General features: G+C 47.5%; 1 protein-coding gene across 5 annotated transcripts in view; it reads right to left on the bottom strand.

Moving 5' to 3' along the window:
- Window positions 1-9,906, bottom strand: part of AUTS2 (activator of transcription and developmental regulator AUTS2) — a 792,628-nt gene extending 782,722 nt beyond the window's left edge. For 3 of the 5 annotated variants that reach the window (XM_064468140.1, XM_064468138.1, XM_064468139.1), the window contains exon 1: window positions 9,382-9,905. In XM_064468140.1, coding sequence (XP_064324210.1) covers window positions 9,382-9,675 — 294 coding nt within the window. In that variant the 5' untranslated portion in view covers window positions 9,676-9,905. Of the gene's footprint in view, window positions 1-9,381 lie in introns of all 5 variants that reach the window. The other 2 variants (XM_064468137.1, XM_064468136.1) reach the window with 1 other exon arrangement.
- Between the last annotated feature and the right edge of the window lie 11,674 nt (window positions 9,907-21,580).

Below are 21,580 nucleotides of genomic sequence, written 5' to 3'. Positions count from 1 at the left end.
AATTCACTGGGTTTTTCAACACACATTCTGAGGTTGAAAACTTGGCAAATCCATCCACCAGATGTATCTTTCTGATCCCAGAACTCATTAAAATTTACTTTTTTCTTTTTTTAAAAAAAGTCCAGCAGACTCAGCTGTTGAGCCACATTAATTGCATTTTTATTATGTTTTTCCATAGTTAAAATGACTAATGCTAGAAGAGTCACTGCCTACAAGCACAATAGCTAGCCAGTAAAAATTACTGGGACTTTTAATCGTTCAGTAATATCCAAATCACATAAAATGAAGAGAGGCAATTTGGTCCCCTCAAAACAGACGGTTTTGATTTTTGGTATTTATTTTGAATTTTCTTTAAGGGAAGAGAAGAGAGCAGAAAAGGCACAACCTCACACCAAAAGATTCTATTCAAAGGTCAAAGTGTCCTTGACGTGCATTAAAACCCACAACACTAACAGAATTACAACATAAATCATCCCCAACAGCAGCCCTTCTTCGCTTGCCTTCTTACCACACAGACTCCTCGGAGGTCAAAACTACTTTCACTGCCTCAGCCCTCCGTCGGTGCCCACACCAATGGGGGTCACATCACGCCCGGCCGTTCAACACATCTGGCCAGCTCTGGAGCAAGCTGGAGAGCATGTGTCACCCAGCTCTTGCAACAGCGGCACCTCCCAGCTCCTTCCCCTGAGCCTTCTGGAAGCTGGGAACCAGATGCCCGTTTCTGGAGACCCCTGAAGGACACACTCATGGCACCCTCCAGAGACACACGGTACCAAGCACCTGGACGCGCAGAAGCCAAGATGAAGGTGACAAAAGTGGTCAGGAGCCAGGTGAACAACAGAGCCTACAGCCACCCAGCTGGACATCCCCAGTTTACAGCAACGAGCCAGGTCCTCTGGCCACCTCTCCTCCATTCCCACCGTCCCTGTAAGGAGAGATCTCGAAAAAAAACTGAAGCAGATTCTCAGGCTGAAAGGTCTCAGGTCAATAAGACTTCCAGAGCAAAAATAAATAAAAATCAATGCCTTGAGCAATTATCACCATGTTTGTAACTCACCTAAGTCTCAGCAAAAGGAAATGGTGTGCAATGAGCAAAACATGGGCTGTCGAACCTTGCCAGGAGGGAGGAGTTACACCACACACGTTTCACGCCCGGGGGCACCGCTCCCCGATGCCTGAGAGCCACCTGCGTGTGGTACGGGAGCAGTCAGTGGCAAGCAGCTCTGTCCCATTGGTTCCACTACACTGGCAAAAAAAAAAATAAAATAAGAGAATGCCTTTGCTGTACGAGAGCACTGTAGGACGCTCCAGAGCAACCTGCAAGCCGGGCCACCCCAGGCCCTGAGGCTGCGTCACCTGCGACATGATAACTTGTACCCGCATGTAGGGGAAAAAGGTGACAGTGGCTTGCAGATTCCAGGAAAGGGAGTATCTGCCCAGATATCGTCACCGTTACATACTCTCCTCTAAAAAATTGTCCCTCTCACAGACAGCCGATTACGGAGCAAGGCTTCTCACAAACTTCCATTAATTTGGTTCTGGATCTGACCGCCATTTGATTGCATGGGAGTGTAAAACATGTTTTAGAAGTCTGATACAACTCCTACAATTACCCTGCAACACAAGGAGTTCCTCTCCAGAACGTCAGCCATCTAGAAGTTAATCTAACCTAGAACCTCCTGGTGTCTGCCTTTATCTACCTCTCTGACTGAGGTGTCATCCTGAGCATCCACAGACCTGCCCCAGGTGGTTTCGCTCAGCACAGGACACGTCTCCAAGGCTGAAGGTGTTTCCTGGTTTTCATGAGCTCAGTCAAGACAGGACAAGCCCGGGCTTGTGGATAGGGAAGAAAGGTTGGCAGTGGTTTTGTTCCCAAACCAGTAAGTCCCCTTTGGTACCAAATAAAAGTATGAAGCGAAGCAATTTATAGAAGAACTGATTCTAGAGGAGAAACAACTTCCACTTTGGGAAGCTGGCAAACATATGTGAGACAGATTAAAGGGTGACCATTTCTGGACCAAACCATTGGACCACGTCTGGACCAAACTGATCTCCTGAGTGGCTGTGGAGTTACTATCCCCATTCGGAATTGGGATATTAATCATAGCAGCAATATGTGCATCAGCCAGCATTATACAAGCTAACGTTCAGACAGCCAGAACTTGGGCACATCAGATATCGATACAGCTTTACACATCTTCTGTGTCTTTGTCTCAGATTTTAAAACCAGTAGGCCCAAGGTGGACACTGAATACCAAGTAAATCCACACAGATAATCTGATCACATGCAACGTGATCAGATTAAACCTGATAGGCAAAAACTCACAAACAGAAAAATATGTGCGGTGCCAAGGCATAATCCACTACTTTCGCTGACTTATTCCACCACTGCTGCCGGGAGGAGGACAGAACCAAACCTCCTTCCTATAATATTTACCAGACTAAAGATTTACGCTTTTGGTTAAAACCTTCTCTCTCCACCACATGACTGTGTGAACTCCAGCAGTAGTATTGCCAAGAAACAAGGAGAAAAATCTCGAGATATTAAGGTAACACGCTATTTAAAGGCAAACAGTAAAGCAGAGCTGAGCTGGGGATCTGACAAATTGCCACTGCACGTTCTGCTGTTACAGCAAAACAAATCCCTACCTGCATTAGCCATTTCTCGTTACTGACAGAGTGGATTTTCATATCCATTTTACAACAAAGGAGTTTAGAGGACTATGATGTTCTGAAGTGGTCTTCACCATAGCTTGGCATTGAGTCAAAATGACAAGAAAACTGACTATACAAAAATGCATACAGCTGGTAATTTGTGGCACACACCGAGCCAAACCCCAACGAGAACACAGATACTGAACTGATAAATCATAAGGTTGATGTGCAAGAACACAGAGAAACGTTGGAAGCAATTTCCCCTCGCAGAACCAAGGCGACGTTGCCTCAGCAAAGCACTGCAGTTGAAGTAAAGGAAAACTGAGAGTTAAACATTTCCACATTTCAGCCCGCAACTTCCTAACTCCATTACCCTTTTATTAATTGCATTTGAGACTTCACTAAACTTGAGCTTGGGCTATTTTTAAAACCTATCTGACTCAACTTATTGTTGCTCAGAACAAAGATTAAACTTCTAATTTAGCTGCAGATAATTACAAGGCTGCAGGTCAGACCCCCGGTGTAATATGGTAGGGTCTTCCAGTCAAACTGATGGAAACGGTCCTTTAAAAAAAAAAAAATCATAGCGGAGATGGGGGGGAAACAGGGGGCCACCTCATCGAGTGAACAATCATGCTGCCTGTCGCCCAGCTGAAGAGTTACCGGGTTTAACAACTTTTTAAGTGGGGACAAATTTTGTTGAGTATTCCCCGCCGGTACCGTCGGCAGGGCGGTCACCAAGGAGCATTTACATACACAGCAATGGATCTTACCTGAAACTTCCACTTTCGGTAACAACATCCCCCTCTTAGTTCTCAGTGTTCCCATCCAGTCCCTGATATTTCTCTATTGATCTCAGTGTTGTAACTCAATCTTTCAATTACTCAGCCCCTTGATGTCTTTCTGCTGTTTTTTTTTTCCTTTCCCTAGTGATCATTTTCCTTCCAAGTTCCTGATCCTTTACCCTTATTTTATAAATCTGTTTCTTTACACTCCCTCATCCCAGCAGAGGCCTCAGATATTTAATGAGAAAGGGCTTACTTTCTCACCCAAATAGCAGGAAAAAAAAAAAGAAAAAGATGCCAAGATAAAAAAGGATAAGGGTGTCTTTTGTCCTATTGATATGTGGCATAATTCCCATTAATGTTAATCTTAAAGAGCGGAGCCAGTAGAGACCACTTGAATCACATTTACCTAAAGAACTTGTCCTTATAGTTTAAACTCCTCCTTCTTCAACTCAAGGCCGTTGTGCCTTCTACTACCACCTATGGGAATTGCAGAAATCCCCACCTTCGTTACACTGTTACCTTCAGGAGATTAACAGGATATTTATGCAACAGCCACAAGTCTCGGTCATTATCTGCCCAAAGGGACAGTTTCAGCTCTTCATCAGCTACAAGCAGTCAGTGGGAGTTGGGGATATTCAACCTCCCAGAAAAGTATCAGGCTTTAAAAAGTAATTTTAAAGTATTTAAAAAGTATTCAGGTGCGCTAATCATAGCAACATAGGTTTCAAAAATTACTCAAGAGGTTCCGTTAGTGGAACATGCATCCTGCTGTTCTCAGTCCTGCTCTCAGTTGGGGTTGCTGGTTTTCCTCCATTCCGGTCCCTGAGGTTTTCATCAAGAGATTCAGTTCCTCTGCCAAGGTTATCTCGAAATTTGATCTCAGGTCAATTTACTGTTTCTTCTAAATATACAGTGAGAATCACAAGCGCATCTCTTTGTATGATATCCCAGTGTCACACAAAACCTAATGCCACTGACCATCCGCAGATATCTTCATTTAGTTACTCCCTTCTTTTCTCTGCTGGTCTAAATCTGCAGACTTGCATGTGCAAACAGAGCCTAGGACAAACACCTAAGCATCTAAGCAGTCAATAAACACAAAAAGGGCTACCAAGATTTGCTGACAGCACTGAACAAACACCTGATGTTATGATGCCGCAGCAGTAAGGCATGAAGATCAAATTCCTTTTGATATATGAAAGGATAGAGACAAGGCAGAACAAACTTGCTTGAAATCTCAGAGAATTTAAGTAAACAGGCTAATCAGGCCAGCTAAAAGGCTGGTGAGAAGAGAATGACTTGGGGAGGAAAACCACATCACAAGGCAGTCATTCTGGTGTCCAGCTCAACTCTTCTGCTGTCACACAGCCAAGCTGCTCCTATTTTCAACGCGCCATGCCTAGCAATGGGTATCACAAACAGTTATTAAAGCAAATTCCTGCATTCAGATGCACACCAGAGCTACACTGTCAGCGCCCACAGACGCACAACTGAGACCATGCTATCTCCAAAACCTTCCTGTTACTTCCACCTTTTGCTTGTGTACCAGTAGCACCTCTATTTTAGAGCCCACATCAGCTGTTAAGCTTTAGTCCATCTAGTCTTAATTTTATCTGTCCAATATGTGGAACTGCCGTAGCTAACATCTGCCTAAATCACACAAACTCGGTGGAACAATTGCTTAAAAATTATTTACACTAGGTGGATGGAATCATCTGACACACAATTTGAAGCTCATTAAACAGCTCCTTGACAAATATTTGTCAGCATTTCTCATTTGTAATTAATTATATTGGGCTTTACCTGACGATAATTTAGCATGGTCTCAAAACAGACTAGTGCCTGCGTGCTGAACAGAAATTAGCTCAGCAAACGCACGGCGAGAAATTGTGCCAGTTTTATGAAACAAGAATCCCCATTTAAATGCAAGTCCCCCCCCTTCCTGCCCCACACCACTTCTATTTGTGCTTCATAAATATCTGTGTCCCATTTCAGGCTTGTCAGATGAACTGCTTGAGCTGAAGCTAAACAAACATCCGCAGAAAAACCTCATTACCTTACTCAGTGTTCAGACAACCTGAAACCAACTGCTTACTCCATAGGGATGGTCAGAGCTGACTCAGGAAACACAAAGTCCTTCCCAGTCTTTAAGCTATCTTAACATTCAGGTCAGATTTCACTTCTCATCACAGTAAGCCATCTTCACCACAGCATGTCAACAGCCATGTCACATCGCTCTGCCCAGAGTCCTACGCACCAGGGGGTGGAGGGAGACAAACCTCTTCGCGAAATCTCACCGTGCCAGAGAGCTCCGCAGAAACCTCCTCGCCACCACTGCCAGAGCACATCATGGAGAGAGTCGCTCCAAAGGACTGATTCATCACATCTTGAAAAATGACCTTTCCCTGTCAAACTGGTGTCTAAAATGCCCACCTGAGTTCGGAGAACCTCACGCTATTATTGTTGGCAACAAACACACCAGCAGGGCAACACGGGCTAGACCAAGCCGGGGAAAGCGGACAGCTTGACAAGACACCGATCACACTAACATGGGTATGGAGTGGCTGTGCCTTTCTCTTTTTGTGGGCTGAAAGATTTTGGGAGGGAAGGGAAGGGATGTGTGAGTAACTGCTGCGGAGTAAAGTGCCGAGCTTGCTGCTGTCAGCCCCAGCACGGCTCCTCGGGGGAGGACCTGGTGAACCAGATCAAACTGCAGGATCACATCTCAGCTGCTTAACTACAGAGTAAGCGCAGGTCTCTGAAGGAAAGGTTCAGGATGCTCCCCAGTGTAGGACACGGGCCTACAGAGAACATCGCTACACCAGAGTCTAGCGAAGCCAGGCAAGGATCAGCCCGGCCACACCTGCGGTAACACTGGATTTGTTCAGCTGTCACTCCAAGGGTGTGTGGGGGGGACCAACAATAAGAACCCAGTGTCTTCATTCAGCTCCCTCTTCCCCTCTATTCCCCAGGCAAACATGAGAGAGATCAAGGTACGGGCTGCCGTAAACCCAGAGACAGGTAACTAGAAGCAGATGGCCTCTATTTCTACACCAAACAATTTACACTTGAGAAGCATGAGAAGGCTACTGAGACCCGGACAGAAAAGCAGCTCCAGGAGTGGGAGCTGGTTAAAAAGCTGGTTTTGCTTCAAGGGATGGGAACTTTTATCAACATAACCATAACATACTCAGATGACTCCTACTGAAGTTACAGCGGCCATGGGATACATACTTTTCTTGTGCAGCGCCCTTGTCCCCTTGCCAACTACGAGCCTCACACAAAATACACAGGTATTTTGCACAGAGTGGGCTTTTTCAGTCACCCCAACAGAAAGCATTTAGTAAAGGACAGGTAAAATGAAGCTACATGGAAATCTCTGTTCAGTTTTATATACAGCATTCGTAAGAAGATCCTGGGACAACATCCTGCATCCACCCGACTCACACACCTACTGCTGCAAAGACGTCCTCATAAGCAGAGAGCTCAGCCTCGTCCCTCTGCAGTGGCTATCCCTTCCCATGCGAGCCACCACCTGTGTGCTTCCCCTCTCCTGGACGGCGGGTTTGCATCTTCCAGCGGTGAACATGTTCTGCACTTTGGTCCTCACGGTTTTTCACATCAAGCAGACAAAACGCCCTCTGTCCCTGCGCACTTTCAGCTGTGCTAAGCCTGAGAAAAGGCTGAAGTTCAAGCACAAAGCCTGGGCTGGGACAGTCCTGTCACATGCTGGGCACAAAAGTCTTCTGCAACCTGGGGAGAAACCTCCATGGCCTCCAAGGAGTCGGGGGCAGACCCAAAGCATGAGATGTATAAATACCAGGACACCTCTCCATGGCACCCAAGGCTTCTTGTCTCAACTCCAGCACGTCAACACCTGAACATCTCACCAGTGCTGAGATCTCACTCCCCCAGCCACTCACAACCTCCCCACCAGCACTAAAATCGCAATAAAAACTCCAGGCTGCTACACGCAACGCGCACAGTAATTCCTGCCACGTTGGGCTCGTACCGTAGGCACCTTCATCTCTCTCTGATCCTCAGAAACAACTTTTTCAACATACATATCGAGCTGCTGGAAAAAGCACCTAACAATGATTTTGTGACATTATTTCTTGACGCAGCATGAAATCGTTAGGTCAAAACGTGCCACCTATCACACGAACATTAAAAGTATGTCAAGTCTCAGTGTACAAGCTATTGTTTTATCTGAATGTGATATTAGCTGGCAGAACTGGGTAATGTTTCTGCGCTCCTTTTTTAGTGATATAGGATTACGACAGGATACAAGTAGTAGCCATTCTTGGCTTCGCAAAGAGAAAAGAGCACAGCAATTATTTTCATTTCAAGCGGAAAATAAACAAATAAAAAGTGAAACAGAATAAAGGCATTTTCTAAAACGCCCTACTAAGTTCTGACCATAAAACTCGCTCTTCCCCTCCAAAAAGGACTACAGCCAAATTCTCCAGTCCATATTCCCATAAAACCCCTAACAACACAAACTGGGGCTTTGTTTGAGGAAGAACAGAATTTTGTCCAAAAACATAAGCTTGCAAATCTCACTCTCGCCGACAAACACGTATTCACACTCCTTCTCTCTCAGGTTGGAGCAGGGCGCTCCTGCACAGGCTCACCAGGTGAGAAACAGTGGTGAAATTTCAGCCTTGTTACCTCAACATTTGTTCATTCTTGTTTACACGCGTCTAACACCAACCATGTGGAGGTTCGTTGGAGTGAACAAATCCTCCCCTCAGTTACACCGGTGTAAGTTCTCTCAGAGGCGTCAGTCTGGACAGATACAGGTGTAACTGAATTTTGGCTCCAAATCAAAAAAAGAAAAAAAAAAAAAGGAAAGAAACAAAACCCAACACCCCACCCCCAAAAATGCCATTAAGTATTCCTGGCTAAATATTTAAACATCTTAAGAGCTACACAGATTTTTTTTGTTAAACAATCAGCTTCATCTCTGCATTTATTTTGACAGTTCATAATCGTTCCAGTTGTGACTCCGGCGCACGTAAACCCAAATAAATCTGCTTTTCTCCACGGCAAACTTCTCCGGAGCAGAAGTTATAAACAACAAAGCCATTTAAACAAACGAGCTGGAGCTCTCCCTGCACAGCCGCCACGACCCTGGCTGGGCTGACAGTGGTTCCACGGCCATGGGTGGGTGGGTGGGGGGCACACAGGGGGGACCGAGGATAGGTCGGGCGGAGGGAGGCGATGCCTGGGAAGCCCCCCACGGGTGGCATCGCCTCCCTCCGCCCGACCCAGCCTCGGCTTACCCGCACCCCTTCATTCAGCAATCTGAGGTGGGGGGGGGGGGGGGGAGCGACTAGTGCCCCCCGTGCAGTGGGAGGCCGCGGGGCCCACTCGTGACAGGCCAGCAGGGAGCACGGCCGCGGCAGGGCAGGACGGGCGCCCCCCACCCCTCAGCAGCACCACCAGCGATCGGCGAGACCGAGAGAAAAAACACCCACCCCCACAGACCTCCCCCCCCCCTCCGCGGCCCACGGACACGAGTGGGCGGCCCCGAGAAAAGTTTGATCCGTCGGAGGGGAGGGGAAGCGGCGCCGGGAGCCGTGCGGGGGGGGGGGGGTGCGGGGGGGCGCACAGCTCCCCGGTACGGGGGTACGGGGGGGGGGGGGTGGCGGCCCCCGGTCCCCGCCGCCGCGCCGGAGCCCCCCGCCCGGCCGCCCGCCGGGAGCGGCGCGCCGCGCTGCAGGTGTCGGCGGCACGGAGGGAGCGGGGAGGGGAGCGGGGCACCCCGGGGAAGGGGCGGCGGGACCGACCCGGCGGGCACCCCCGGCCCTGGGGAGGGGGGGTGGGGGGGGCTCGGGGCGGCGGGGGGAGGGGGTGTCCGGGTCGGCGTCGCGGGGGGCTCCCCCCGGCGCTGCCCCCACACAATGAGGCGCACACAAAGCGCCGCCGCTCCTACCTCCAGCGCCTCGAAAGTGACGAAGCTGGACATCGCGAAACCGTCGATAATGTCCTCTTCGGCCGAGGAGGACTCCCGCCGCTTCCTCCGGGGGGGCCGCGGCCGGGACGGCGGCGGGGGCCCATTGTCTTCCTTCTCCGAGCCCGAGGAGGAGAGCGCCGCGGCGGCCCCGGGGCCCGCGGCCCCGCCGGCGGCAGAGCCGCGCCGCCCGCCCTTGGCTCGCCGCTCCCGGTCGCGCTGGGACCGCGATCGCCGCTTCTTCCGAAGCCCGTTGCATCGCGCCGGGCCATCCATGTCTCTCGCCGGCTCTCGCTCTCGTCCCCCCCCGCCCCACCGCAGCCACAAATCCGGCTCCCCCGGCGGAATAACGGGGGAGGGAGGGAGGGAGAGAGGGAAGGAGAAAGGGAGGGAGGAGAGGACGGCGAGGGGGTGGGGGGGGATGAAAGAATCCGAGTGCGGTTCCACCACCACCAGCAGCAAGCACCAAATGTAAGAGATTCCTATAAGCGAGCCAAGGAAAGTAATGGCTGATCTCAGGTCGCCTTTGTAAAAAAAAAAAAAAAAAAAAAAAAAAGAAAGGCGAGAGAGAGAGAAAGGGGGGAGGAAAAAAAAAAAAGCCTCACCAAGCAGGCAATAAATCAGAATAGCGGAATGCTTTGATCAAGGGGCTGGGAGGGCGAGGATCTCCGAAAGAGAGGAAAAAAAAAAAAAGGCAGAAAAGAAGGGGGGAAATAAAGAAAGAAGGAGAGAGACCCGCTGGAAGGAGGGAGCTGAGAGTATTTCCTTGCACAAAATTTATTTTCTTTCTTCCTTTCCTCCCCAACTGAAAGAAGTTCCAGGAGGAAAAAAAATATATGTATATATAGATGTATGGAGCTCTCTTTCTCTCTGCGTGTGTGTGTGTGCAGGGAAGGGTGCAGCCTTCCCCTCCCCACGAACACGCACTCCTCTCCCCCTCCTCCTTTATCTCCCTGGATCAAACACAATAATAATAATAACGATGCATCCAGATGCAATTTTCTCAGGCACCGACCAGGGGTGGACTCTGGAGTGGAGATCGGATCCCAGCCCGGCCCCTCCAAAAACAAAACCAAACAATAAAAGAAAAAAAAAAAAAAGAAGAAAAAAAGGGAAGGGAGAAAAAGAAAAAAAAAAGAGCCCCAAAACACGCCCACCCACCCCAGCTATTAATACGGATCAATCATGGCAAATTCATCGGATTAATTGTGGCGAGGAGGGGGGTGCTGGTGGTGGTGACAATAGATCCGAGCCCAGAGGAGGCTGCCCCCCCCCCCCCAAATCCCACCACCACGACAATAAGAATCATAAAAAAAAAAAAAAAAAGAGGTGGTGCCGAGGCTCGGATACGCTCCAGCGGGGACGGCACCGGTGCGTGCTTTCCGCTCCCGCGGCTGCCGCCCTCGCCCCTCTCTCCCCCTCACGGCGGGGGAGGAGGAGGCGGCAGCCGGCCGGTGCCCCCGGCCTGGCGGGGGGGCGCAGGGGGCACCGCCGGAGGGCACCGGCACCGCCGGAGGGCACCGCACCGGCACCGGCACCGCCGCCCGGCCCGGCCCAGCCCAGCCCCGCCGGCGCGGGGCGGATGGCGCTGCTGGCCCCCAGCGGCCGCCCGGCCCCGCGCCGCGCCGGTCACGTGGCTGCCGCCGCTGCCGCCGCCCCGCCCGTTCCCCGCTCGGCGCCGCGCGAAATGCGGCGCCCCGACCGCGCGAAATAAGTTGCGGGCATGCGCGCAGGGCCTGCGCACTCGGCGGCGGGTGGGTGGCCCAGCGCTTCCCGCCCGCCCCGTCCCGCCTCACGCGCCGCTCCCCCGCAGCCTGCCCTCAACTTTCTCCTCAGTTTTGGCCGTCCCGTCTTGCACCGTCCCCGCTCTGCCCCTCAAGTCCAGCTCTTCCCCCGCCCCTCATGGCCCGTCCCCTGGGGGCTCGGAGATACCTCAGGTGCTCGCCCCTCGCCGCCTCAGCTGCCCTGGGGCGCTGCGCCCGCCCCTGCCCCTGCTCAGCCCCCGGTGTCCAGGCCGGCCGGCCGCCCAGGGCCGCGCTCGAGTCCTCATCGAAACCGAGGAGGTTTCGTCGTCCTCCCGCTGTCCCGTGAGGGGAGCCCGCACACCTCTGCCCCCGGGAGGCTGTAGCCACGGCCAGAGCGATGCCCCGAGATGGCTGACACCACACAGGTGGTGGCTCTGTGGACGAAACGAGCCAGGGCTTCCCACTGCCACAGGCTGCTCAGATGGGGTTTGGCCACCTGCAGCTCACCTGTCCTTCGCTCTGCCCTTCCCATGTGGTGTGTGGCCATTTCCCTTCCTTGCCCTCAGCTTTCTTCTCGCCTCCCTTCAGGTTTCACACCTCAGTTTTGTGGAGGGGCTGTGTTAAGGCACATTGCCCGTGTCACCTCAGGACCAAAAGGACTGTGGAACTTACAAATGTACTTCTTCAGCTTTTTCTGATGGTCACCCTTCTCACCTGGTGCTTCTGCCTCCTGCCCAGGGGAGCCAGCTGTGGGAACACGCTTGGAAGGAGAAGAGGGTGTGAAGCTGTTCAGTCTGGCTTCAGGGTGAAAGCTGCAGGAGCAGAGACCTGCAAGGATTAGATTTGCTGTGAAGGAAAAAGGACAGTGGAGGAGTAAGGAACAAGGTGAGGAAGAGAACCAAACCTGTGGAGTCTTCATGTTCAGGACAGAGAAGAGGGGCTCTGGAAGCGCAACATCGGTTTTCCTCTGTCTACCAGATGATCAGGCTGTTGTATAGTTTGAAATATATTGGGGGCAGTTAGGGGCAAAAAAAAAAAAGAAAGGGAAATCAATAATCCATCTCTACAAGAACCTTGTCTTGGAGTATGCAGGCTGCCCCTTGCTGTCTCCCATAGCTGCTCATCATTTCTCCATTGAGGCACCAAGAAGGGCCAGAGCAAGGGGAGCGAACGCAGGCTGAGCACATCAGTGTGTGTTTTTCCAATAGCCTCCCTCTAGGCTGCTCTGACTCTCAGGGGATGGTGCTTTGCTTGATTCCATAATATGTTGTTTACTCTGTACCCCAGCACTTAGCCACCGATCAAGTAATATTCTTAATATCTTTTCTACAAGTGTCAAATGATCACATGAAACACTGGGAATCAGATACACCCTCTCTATCTGGAAGGCAAATGACATCTTTGCCACCTCTCTCCACACCACGTCTCCTGGGCGATATGCAGTGACTTTTAAGCTGGTGCGCACAGGTGTGAACCAGAAGGGGAGGAAGCACAAAGCTGTTGGTGCTCTGACAGTGTGAGAGCGTGCACTTTACAGAAGGCCACGCTGCTCATTGCAGAGGCACACGGCTGGTTTTTAAATGTCCTCAAATATCGAGCTAGAGAACATCACCTCCTACATCTGACCTTAGACCCCCTATACAGATTTTTTTTTCTGTTTAACAAATCATGCTTCAGGTTTTTCTGTCTCACTTACAGCTGCCTGCCAGATCTATATAATCTGACTATACAGAAAAAGCTGTACAGGAATTGTTGAAGTGATACAATTTGTGCGTACAGGCAAGCTCAAATATTACAAGGTCTCTGTCTTCTGAGAAATATTAAGCTGTAGTGTATCAAACAACTGTTACCTGTTGGGTTTTTTTGGAAAATAGCTATGTAATTTTCAGGGCAATGTAATTGATTATAGTTTCCTGCTCATCCATCACCATTAAAGTGACTTAAGAGACCTGTAGTCGGATACTTTTCTGCAGACATTCACTGCATGGCTGAAAGCCTGCTCAGTCTGTGTTCTTGAACGCATGTATGTGGAAAACAGAAACAATACGTGATTTATTTTACCTTCTTCATAGAAACAAATCCCTAGATTTGCATGTCTACTGAAAAAATAAGATTAAAACCCATCCATCTAACTCATCCTCCACTGCAAAACATTTTTCTTATGGGCAGTATTTATAGCAGGTATTAGAAATTGCTGGTTACCTTCTCGGGTACAATACAGGCGAATTACCAGTTTTCTGGGTCTGGTCCAGCAGGAGCGTTTCCACCAACCTGAATAGATTTGGGAGGGAGGGCAGGTAGCGCTTACTGTTACCCAGCACCTCAGACAGATACTCAGGAAGTTCTCTCTCCGGTGTGTTCTTGCCCCCAGCTCAGTATTTCAAGTCATCTTACCAGGAAGAATACCACAGACCTTCGTGCACATATGTTCTTAGGCTGCCTGTTAGCTTTTCTTCTAGAAATACATCTTGCCTGGCATCTGGTGTGAGAAAATAGCTTTTTTTTTTTTTATGCTGAGTCACTGTTTTTGAGGTTAATGACTAGTGTACTCAACTGGATACTCGTGGTTATTAACACCCACAGAAAGAGTACTTCTTGAACATGTTCTAACAGACCTATAATCTTCTGATTTGAGACAGACACCACAAGCTTTCTCTTCCTAAATAATGAAGAGAGAAAGGTTAACACAGACCAAAAGCAACAACTGCAATTTCCATATCCCCATTAGGCACTGGAGCAAAATAAAATTTGCAACTGTAAAAACACTAAAAGGGGTTTTCTTAGGACTAGCCCCTGGCGTACCTGTCTGAAAGGGATATTTTGAAATAACTTGAAAATCAGGAGGTAATTCATTGCTTGAGGAAATGGCAAGAACCTTGCTGCTAGCAAGAATAATTTGCGCTGTGTTTTGGCATTAAGCTTTAAAGATGGAATTTTGAAGACTTTGGTCCACATAAGATGCTCAGCAGAGGCAAACCTGTCTTTCAGGGGTTAGCGTCCTTTTAGGAGACAGGTAGCTTAAAATAGCAGAATATCTGTCTTGCAGACCATTATTTTTATTTCAGAAGGCTTTTGATCTGGGAATGCAAAAAACAAGAGAAATGGGTAAAAAAAGAGGCTTTTTGTTATTGTTTCAACCCTGCTCATACAGTGCATTTATAAGAATAGCAAATAATGAGAACCAAAATTCTAATATAAAATAAAAGCCAGGGCGATCGTGTGGATGGCTGGGGAATTTAAAACAGTTCCATAAAACTAAAACAATTTTCTCCAAATTGCATTGCTTATACAAATTGTATTGCTTATCAGAGAAGATTGTCTAGCTTCATAGCTAAGGGCTGCACTGGTTGTTTTAAAAGGTGTTTTCCTAGAAGGTGGTTTGAAACAGAAACAGTTAAGGAAGAAGGAGTGCCCAAAGTGAACCAGTGAGGGAAACTAGAAACCCATGACCTTTAAAAAAAGAAATATTTCAAGAATAATAATAAATGCAGTACTAAAAATAGTTGAAACCCAGCGGAAGACAGGTTTCCAGAACAACAAACTTCAAGCGAAAATATACAAAGATGAGACAATCGTTCCTTTCACAAATTAATGAACTAACCCGATCGGTGGAACTCACTGCCGCAAGGCAGCTCTGAGGTCAAGAATAATGAGAACTTTCAGAGTAGCCATAATACTGATTACAAAGTGGCTGAAGGAGGTGTACACTGTAATGCCTCAGAACATAAAACGATTTCTAAATCAAAGCAAGGGACAAGAGACCGAACTAGATGGACCACCAGTCTGGTCCAGTCTGCCAGCATCTGCATCCTCCTGACAGAAATGGTCAAGGCAGGCAGACATCTGAACCCCTCTTCTAACTCTCTTGTGCTTTATCGTTAGGAAATAAGAACAGTGCTATAACCATCCTTATCAATAGCAGGAGATCACAGGGTTTATGAAAACATTGGTGGATTAGCTGGCCCAGAAAAGTTTGGATTTTTGTAGCTGGTGAAAATCATTCTGTAATTGATAGCTGCTTCTTAAAAATAGCTTTGAGTTCAGGAAATCTGAGAATTGAATAAAGAAAGTGCTGGATGGCATCAGCAGAAGTACAAGTTTTCCCAGAAAAGATGGAAAACCAATTTATCTGTTTCTCATTTTCCTAACTGGTTATAATAAAATTATGAAGCAAAAATATGAGTAATTTTATCAAGGAAAAACCACCGAGCAGTAAGCAGATAAGATAAAAGGCTTGTGGTGAATGGAGTTAAATCCAGTTGGTGGCTGGTCAAAAGCAGTGTTCCCCAGGACTCAGTTTTGCCCAGTTCTGTCTAATATTCTGGACAAGGGGATCGAGTGCGCCCTCAGTAACTTTGCAGATGACACCAAATTGGGTGGGAGTGTTGATCTGCTCGAGGGCAGGAAGGTCCTGCAGAGGGACCTGGACAGGCTGGATTGATGGGCCGAGGTCAAATGTATGAGGTTTAACAAGGCCAAGGGCCGGGTCCTGCCCTTGGGTCACACCAACCCCAGGCAGCGCCCCAGGCCTGGGGCAGAGGGGCTGAGAAGTGCCCGGCGGAGAAGGCCCTGGGGGTGCTGGCTGACAGCCGGCTGGGCATGAGCCAGCAGTGCCCGGGTGGCCAAGGAGGCCACCAGCCCCCGGGCTTGTGTCAGCCCTGGTGTGGCCAGCAGGAGCCGGGCAGGGATGGGGCCCCTGTGCTCGGCCCTGGGGAGGCCCCACCTCGAATGCTGGGCTCAGGTTTGGGCCCCTCGGGACAAGAAGGGCCTTGAGGGGCTGGAGCGTGTCCAGAGAAGGGCAGCGGGGCTGGGGCAGGGTCTGGAGCACAAGTGTGCTGGGGGGCGGCTGAGGGGGCTGGGGGGGTTTAGCCTGGAGAAGGGGAGGCTGAGGGGAGCCCTTCTCTCTCTCTGCAGCTGCCTGAGAGGGGCTGGAGTGAGGGGGGGTGTCGGTCTCTGCTCCCAAATAACAAGTGATAGGATGAGAGGAAACGGCCTCCAGCTGCATCAGGGGAGGTTTAGATTGATATTAGGAAAAATGTCTTCACCAAAAAGGTTGTCAAGCACAGGACGAGGCTGCCCAGGGAAGGGGTTGAGTCACCATCCCTGGAGGTATTTAAAAGACGTGTGGATGTGGTGCCTGGGGACATGGGTTAGTGGTAGATTTGGTAGTATTAGGTTTACGGTTGGACCTGATGATCTTAAAGGACTTCTCCAACCTAAATGATTCTATGGTTGTATAAGGACTTCAGAGTCTTGATCTATTGACTCAAGCGGATCTACACTAATTTACAGCAGGGGAAAACTTGGTCCCTGGCGAACAGGGGAGCCACAAGCAATAAAGCTGTGCATGTTTATCATGTATGGCCAGGCAAACTTAAGAGTTTTTGGACCCTGCTAGTTCCTTGGGATTCGTTAGTAAAAACCCTAGTGGCAGGTGACTAAAACTGTGTTCAAATCGCCTCAGATTCCTTGTCCTGCAGCATGAGCATCGGTGAATGGCAGCATTCGCAAATGCAGGGAGTAAAGCGGGTATCACTGGGTTTCAGGAGGCTTCATTTGAAAACATGGTTCAAAATTATGTGGGTAGAACAACAGCTGTACTGATTGTGAAACTGTAAAGTGTGGTGATAAATGGCAACATCAGAGTTTGTGTCATTGTGGATGGAGAATTCTGGAAGGTCTGATGCTGCAATCCTGTTTTACTGAATATCTGAAATATCTAAATATCAAATAAATAGTTCATTAATGCAATTTGGAGACTACATTAGATTTGGAGGAATTGCAAGGAATCATGTTGGCGGAGGAACAAATATAAGGGCCACCAAGAACAAGATTTACAAAAAAAAAAAAAGAGAGAGGCGTAAAAGGTAATGAACTGTATCTGCTGTGGAAGCAAAGCACAAACTGCAAATATTATTACAGTTCTTCAGTTCTTCAGTTAGCATCATAAAAAGCTCACGGATCTTCTAGGGGGAAATTCTGACCTCAATTACATGTAAACGGGGAAACTACTATTGACTTCAGGAAATTCAGCATTTAGCTCTCATCTGTTTTTTTCCATTTGAGAATGGGATTTTCAAATGTGACTGAGAGATTTAGAAGCATATACCTGCCCTTTTGTCCCTTTGAAAGCAGTTGACAGAAGCATATTGCTAAACAGGCGCATACGTATCTGCCCTGAAAATCGGTCGGCTTTTATTTCCAGAAAAGACCAACTGTTTATGTTTCAGTGATGCCGAGTCCAGGTCGCACTGTCATGGGCGATACCAATTCTACTGGCATGTCACAGCGATCCGATTGAGTTAAGTTTTTCCTTCCCTCCCACCTTCACCAAAAAGCATGTGAAAGAAACACAAGAATGTGTTTTTCCAGCATGTTAAATCAATGTTTAAGAGAAACTATGTTTTAGCCCAACACAGGTTACTATGTGAAATTTAATAGCCTGGGTTGTCCAGGAGGCCAGACTACCTGATCCCGGTCCTTTCTGGCCTTTAACTCTCCGAATAAATTAGAAACCTGATCTCTCAAAGTTTTAATTTCAGAGCAGTCTTTGTAAATGGGGGTAGAGTGGAATTCCTAATAAATTACATCCTCCTCCAACATTCATTTTTCTCCCTGAGAAAGGGTTTCTTTTAAAAAACGGTGTTTAGTTCCACATCTTCTAAATGACAAAAAATTTATATCTCTTTATGTCTTACACTGTACTGTGTGCCAGCACAGCAATTATTAAAACATTTTTATTGATATTACACAGCTCTCTATGAAATGTGAATTAAATTTATCACTAAAATTGATTTTTAATGACAGCTCAGGTTTACATTTCTGAAGTTCATACCTTTGCACTATTTTTTTGTTGGCGCTACAGTAGGGCAGCTACGATATCTTTATTTGTCAGAAAAGGATTAGGAGACATCCTGTAGTTTACTCGCATTTATCGCTGCAGTCCTGCTGGCGAAAACAATGCATTGTTCTATGGAAGTTAATCTGCAGAGAGCAGAACTGGGCTAACTGGTCCGAGTCTTCATACCCAAGTACCTGAAGTTCCTACATCTGTGCTTAGGCACTTGCGGGGGTGTCTTGATTTTTAAAGCTGTTGAATGTGTTCAGCTTTCATTTTAGCTTTGTGAGAATTGTGGGACACCCAATCCCTGGAATCAATTTGTCATCCTCCGCCTCTTTTCCCCCATGTATTTTCTTTCCTTATTACTAACAAACTGCTGGAGGTAACTTTTGGTTTAGCAGACTGAACCTGACACTGGCTACTAAAACAGTTAACAGTGCAGGGAATGCTGCTTTTTAATCTACCTGTTTTTTCAGCTGCTGCAGATGGAAGGCTGAGAGACTTTTTCCGGGCTTGCTATTTAACATATTGTATTAATATGCTTTTATGAAAACAGTCCTCTGACATGGAGCATGCAGGACCAGAGTCTGGGCATAACTAGGTCTCCTCCGGAGTTGAGTAGACTGAGGACAGAAAGGTATGATGTGAAGTCAAATGCAATTATTGACCACTCCAAACAGTGTTACGCCAACTGAGCATCAAGCGTGCTTAGTGTTCAGGTAGCTTTCAGAAGGAAATTAGGTCCGTATTAGTGTAAGCTACTGTGGGTAAAACCTCCAAGTTGGCAAAAATGTCACTTTTGCTTCTCCAAAATAGCTATATTTCTGTAAGACACATCTGTGCAGGAGCTGGGGGGAGGCTTGGGTTGTTTTTCATTGGCTGATGGGGGGAAGGATTATTGGTTGCTCTTAAAAACGATCCCAAGCAAACTTTTACAAGGTCTTCTGTGACTAATAAAACCTGAGTCTTTGAAATGTACTACAACCCAAGTTGTTGTTAAGAGATAATTCTCTTCGATCCAGATGCTTCCATGTGAAGTGCAGTGCAGAGAAAAGAAAAAGGGAGAAGGAAAATTGATGGAAAGCTCCTGAAAGCAGAGAGGGAAGAAGTCGGCAATTTCTCTCCCTTTAACACTTCATGCACTGGACTTGGGAAGTAGCTTAAAGGTTCCTGTGCAGAGTACAGCATGGTGGGGGCTGAGAAAGGCCCTTGCACCGTGGGCTTATCTGTGCAGAGATCTGGGAGGATGATAGTCCTTTCCAGGCTGGGGAGGGTGCCGACACGTCGGGATTTCATCTGAAAGGCGATACTAGTTAAGGTGGGGTCATCTTGCTTGTAGTATAATGTCTATAACAGTGAATACGTGATCATGGGGACCTGTGAAAGTGCCTAGGCAGGGCTTCTCTTTACATGAGTGCCCTGGAATTCAGTCAAAGGGTTTTGATCATCCTCAGCAGGTTTGGCGTATTCCGTAGATGTAAAGGGTAGTAAAATCCTTCCCTCTGTGATTTGTATTCTGTATTTCCAGCCATTTTTCACCTTTTCCTGCACTCAGACCCAAGGGCCTGCTCATGAGCAAATGAGTGGGATAAGGCATGGAGGCATTTCTCACAGTCCTGCAAGATGCGGTACAGCTGCTGCTTGGAAAGTGATGAAGCATCGTCTCCTTCACGTCTTTAGAATATTCCCTCCAGAGAGGAATGAATGTGTTTTCCTGGCCACCCATCTCTTGGGCATTTATTTCATTTTTGGCCACCCTTCTCCCCTGCTACCTGTCCCCCTGCATCTTGTTCCTGACCTCTGGACTTTATGCTTCAGTCTGGAGGGATGGAGACTTCGGTCATCTCTGGAAAAGCAAGCTTGTTTGTTTATAAACAATAAATCATGACTGGCAGCCCTGTTCCATGGGACACCAAATCCTTCTAACTACTAGTGATAGCCGGAAATATAAGGCGCCTTTAAAAATCCCAACCTACGCATCTGATATGTTCTGCAGATGGTATACAAGCAGCCCCAGTATTTACAGAACTTCACTGATATGTCTCGCTTACCTGTTTACTTGCCCCCATCTAAAATATCCCATCAGCAGACACTGTATATCTTTTGTTCTGGGAAGGCAATCCCTTTTTATCTTCCATGAATTTGGAAATACACCAAGCGCCTCAAACAAAAAATAAAAATAATAATGAGGCAGACACAAGCAGTATAAATCAATACAGCACTATTGATGTCAACAGGGCTATGCAAATATATACTAGCTGAGGATGACACATAAAATCAAGCACTAACTTTATACAGAAAAAGATAGAAACAACAGCAGCAATATTAAATACACTTTTCAGCTATGCTCAGAATGGATTGTGGAATAAGTCATCATTGTAATATGTAATTTGAGAGGGCTGTGAATTCTTCTGTGAGCATGTTGCTTCAGGAGATGAAGAAAAATCAAAGCACAGGCTTGCAAGGAACATTCCCCCCGATATTAACAATAAAACTGTAACACTGCTTGGCTTTAAATAACAAATCTAACCAGGTTTTGCAGGTTGTTGTAAATTCTACTCTACCCCAAAGAGTCAGGGTTGCAACAGTGCCGGAACAAATGCCATTGCAGGCAAGTGATTTGTGTCAGCATTGGTCAACTCGGAGTTTTACTAAAGCCATCGTTATTTCAGAAATCCTTTCTGCCTGCAATGAGCGGTATGGTCGTACTGCAGGCAAAGTTCCCAGTGAGGCGCTGGGTCTGCTTGGATAAAGCCCCTAAAGACTAAATAAGAAACATACCGGTATCATTAGTGAATGTGCTGCTCTTTTTAGCAGAAGAAGCTGTTGGGCTCACACAAAGCTGTGGTGGTGACAGGACGATGTATCTTTTGGTTAAGCTGCCAGTCCGATGTTGGTTTACCAGCACAAGACTTACCATACGGATGGAGCCCCTTTGTGAGCTGACGAGCTCCTCCTGACTCTGAGGTTCCCTACTGTCAAACCTGACCACAGAAACGGGTAGTGGATAAACAAAGCTAAGGGAAAAAAATTACTTAATAAATCAACAGCTTAGCAACTAATGCATGTGCCTACCCCGTAAGTTCTTCTTGTACCAAACTCACATGAGTTAAATATTCACCCGGTGTTCATTTCACAGAAGGGAATTATTCCCCGTACACATTAACTGAGACAATTACTGAAACACCAAGATCAGATTAGCTCCTGTATCTTGAAAAGAACAAAAAAGAAAAGAAATCATTGCTGCAGCAAATTGCAGAAGTGTTAAAAGGCTCAAAAGGTTGTTCAACTAGTAGACAATTTTAAGTAAAGCTAATAAAACATGGCCACTTCATTATTCATTCATGAGAAAAGGCTGAGTTCAGACACTGCATTTCAGTAGAGAAGACGGTCTATAATATCCTGTCTTTTGTTCATCATTTCCACGATCTCCATACACATCTTGTTTATGTAGCAATACTTTTAGCTCACTGAAGACCAGCCCAGCAAAGTCAAAGAAGAAATCCCCACCGTCTTAATAGGCTTTAAATCCAGTCTTGATCACCCTCTTTCCAGTTCTGGGATGGAGCCATGCAGAGTGCAGGAACCTCATGTT

Source organism: Phalacrocorax carbo, chromosome 17 (genome assembly GCF_963921805.1).
Source record: "Phalacrocorax carbo chromosome 17, bPhaCar2.1, whole genome shotgun sequence".
In the NCBI taxonomy this organism is placed as follows: domain Eukaryota; kingdom Metazoa; phylum Chordata; class Aves; order Suliformes; family Phalacrocoracidae; genus Phalacrocorax; species Phalacrocorax carbo.
The sequence above is the reverse complement of the archived record's forward strand: the minus strand, read 5'-3'. Positions and strand labels throughout refer to the sequence as shown.